The 1,729-nt window shown below is 57.4% G+C and overlaps 1 protein-coding gene across 1 annotated transcript in view; it reads left to right on the top strand.

Moving 5' to 3' along the window:
- Positions 1 to 1,729, top strand: part of GUITHDRAFT_134454 (hypothetical protein) — a gene marked incomplete at both ends in the record, with an annotated part of 12,886 nt that overhangs the window by 9,172 nt on the left and 1,985 nt on the right. Inside the window, 7 exons of the mRNA XM_005838467.1 lie at positions 136 to 302; positions 459 to 499; positions 719 to 864; positions 1,037 to 1,194; positions 1,241 to 1,283; positions 1,396 to 1,461; positions 1,509 to 1,565. Coding sequence (XP_005838524.1) covers positions 136 to 302; positions 459 to 499; positions 719 to 864; positions 1,037 to 1,194; positions 1,241 to 1,283; positions 1,396 to 1,461; positions 1,509 to 1,565 — 678 coding nt within the window. The remainder of the gene's footprint in view (positions 1 to 135; positions 303 to 458; positions 500 to 718; positions 865 to 1,036; positions 1,195 to 1,240; positions 1,284 to 1,395; positions 1,462 to 1,508; positions 1,566 to 1,729) is intronic.

Genomic DNA, 1,729 nt, shown 5'->3' with positions numbered 1-1,729 from the left:
AACCCCCCCCTTCTCTCACCTCCTCTACTCCTCCTCCTCCTCATCCTCTCCTCCTCCTTCTAACCCCCCTACTACCCCCCCTTCCTTCTTGACCTCCTCCTCCTCCCTCACACTCTTCTCATGTACCCCTGACAGGTCGTCGGTCTCCTTGGAGAAAGATGTGGATGGAATCCTCCTCCCAAGGGGAAAGATCGCACAGTTGCAGGCATGATGAGGCAGAGGGGACGGAGGGAGGAGGAAGATGATGAGGAACGAGGCAGAAACAGGAGGAGGATGCAGGAGGAAGAAACAGGAAGGCAAAGGTTCAGAGGCGAGGACGAGGACGACGAGGAAGGACGAATACGAGGGGAAGGAGGAGGACAAGGAGGAAGCAGGAGGAGAGGAGGACAGGGAGGAGGAAGCAGGAGGAGAAGAGGAGGACAGGGAGGAAGTCTTCTGTTGTGATGCTCGGTGTGCAGGCAAGTCCTACAAATGGACGATGGATGGGAAGTACCAACAGGTTCGTCTAGAGCCCCAGCTGGGAGGTCCGCTCACCCCTGCTGCAGTACTCTGTGACCGGACTTGAGATGGCGCATGCGTTCTTCAGACGACCGTGAGGAGGAGGAGAGGAAGGGAGAGTAGGGGAGGGGGGCAGAGGAGGAGGGGAGGGGAGGAAGAAGCAGAGGAATGGGCAGTAGAAGTGGCACCTTCTAAGTAGCCTTCCTCAGATTCGCTTCAGAGACTTTCTTCTTTCTCCGGGACCCTGAGTTCACGTCGAGGATAGAGTGGAAGGAGAACGTGCCGCAGTCGGCGTCAGAAGCGTTCTTCGACAACGTGAAGGAGGGAGAGTTCAACGTCAACCACTTGAAGGAAGACGTGAAGCAGGTGGGAAGACGAGAGACGGGAGGAGGAGGGAAGGCGAAGGAGGCGGAGCGAGCCGCGAGAGAACGAGGAGGCGGCTGATGAAGAAAACAGAGGAGAAGTAGTGAGGAGCAGTGGGTGGGGAGGGGGGGAGAAGTGGGGCCTTGCTGGAGCAGGAGTTGACGGTCTGTATCAGATCGCAGCAGGACGGTGCTACACGTACAGCCCAGATCTCATCGATCCTCCCTATGAGTTCAGAACCTTCTCCATCGTCTCCATGATCGATTCCTTGCGCAACAAGCTCAAGGAATGCGCGGCGGAGGAGGTGGAGAGGCAAAAGGAGGAGATTCTGAAGTGAAGACCCAACGACTCTCCCTTCCTACCTCCTGATGCTGCTCAGGTGGTGGAGGCTGCTCGTGGAGCAATACAGTCGGCCGAATCGGGTACTACGTGTGAAGGACATGGCATGGGGGGCGAGAGGGAGGGGGGGTGGAGCATGGGGTAGAGGAGGAGCATGGGGTAGAGGAGGAGCAAGAGTAGTTACGAGCTGGGCAGGACATCATCATGGAGGAGAGAACAGACGGCAACATCAATCAGGAACAGATCTTGAGGAGGCTCGAGGTAAAGCTGGAGGAATGTTCTCCCCCCCCCCCCCCAGGAACCTGCAGGAACTTGTGGAGGACGAGGAGCTAAAGAGGTTTGACGAGGAGGCCAAGGGAGACAAGGTAAGGAGAGACTTGTCGTGCCTGCCCTGCTCGCTTCCCCTTCTGCCTCCCCTCCCTCCCTCTCCCCCTCCATGTGCCGGTGGCTCTCTCCCTCCCTCTTCTTGGAGGCCCCTGTGTCTCTCGTACATCAATTTCCCTTTTATAATTTATTTACCCCCTCCTTC

This window comes from Guillardia theta (assembly GCF_000315625.1).
Source record: "Guillardia theta CCMP2712 unplaced genomic scaffold GUITHscaffold_11, whole genome shotgun sequence".
Classification (NCBI taxonomy): domain Eukaryota; class Cryptophyceae; order Pyrenomonadales; family Geminigeraceae; genus Guillardia; species Guillardia theta.
Note: the sequence above shows the minus strand (reverse complement) of the source record. Positions and strands in the feature narration are given on the sequence as shown.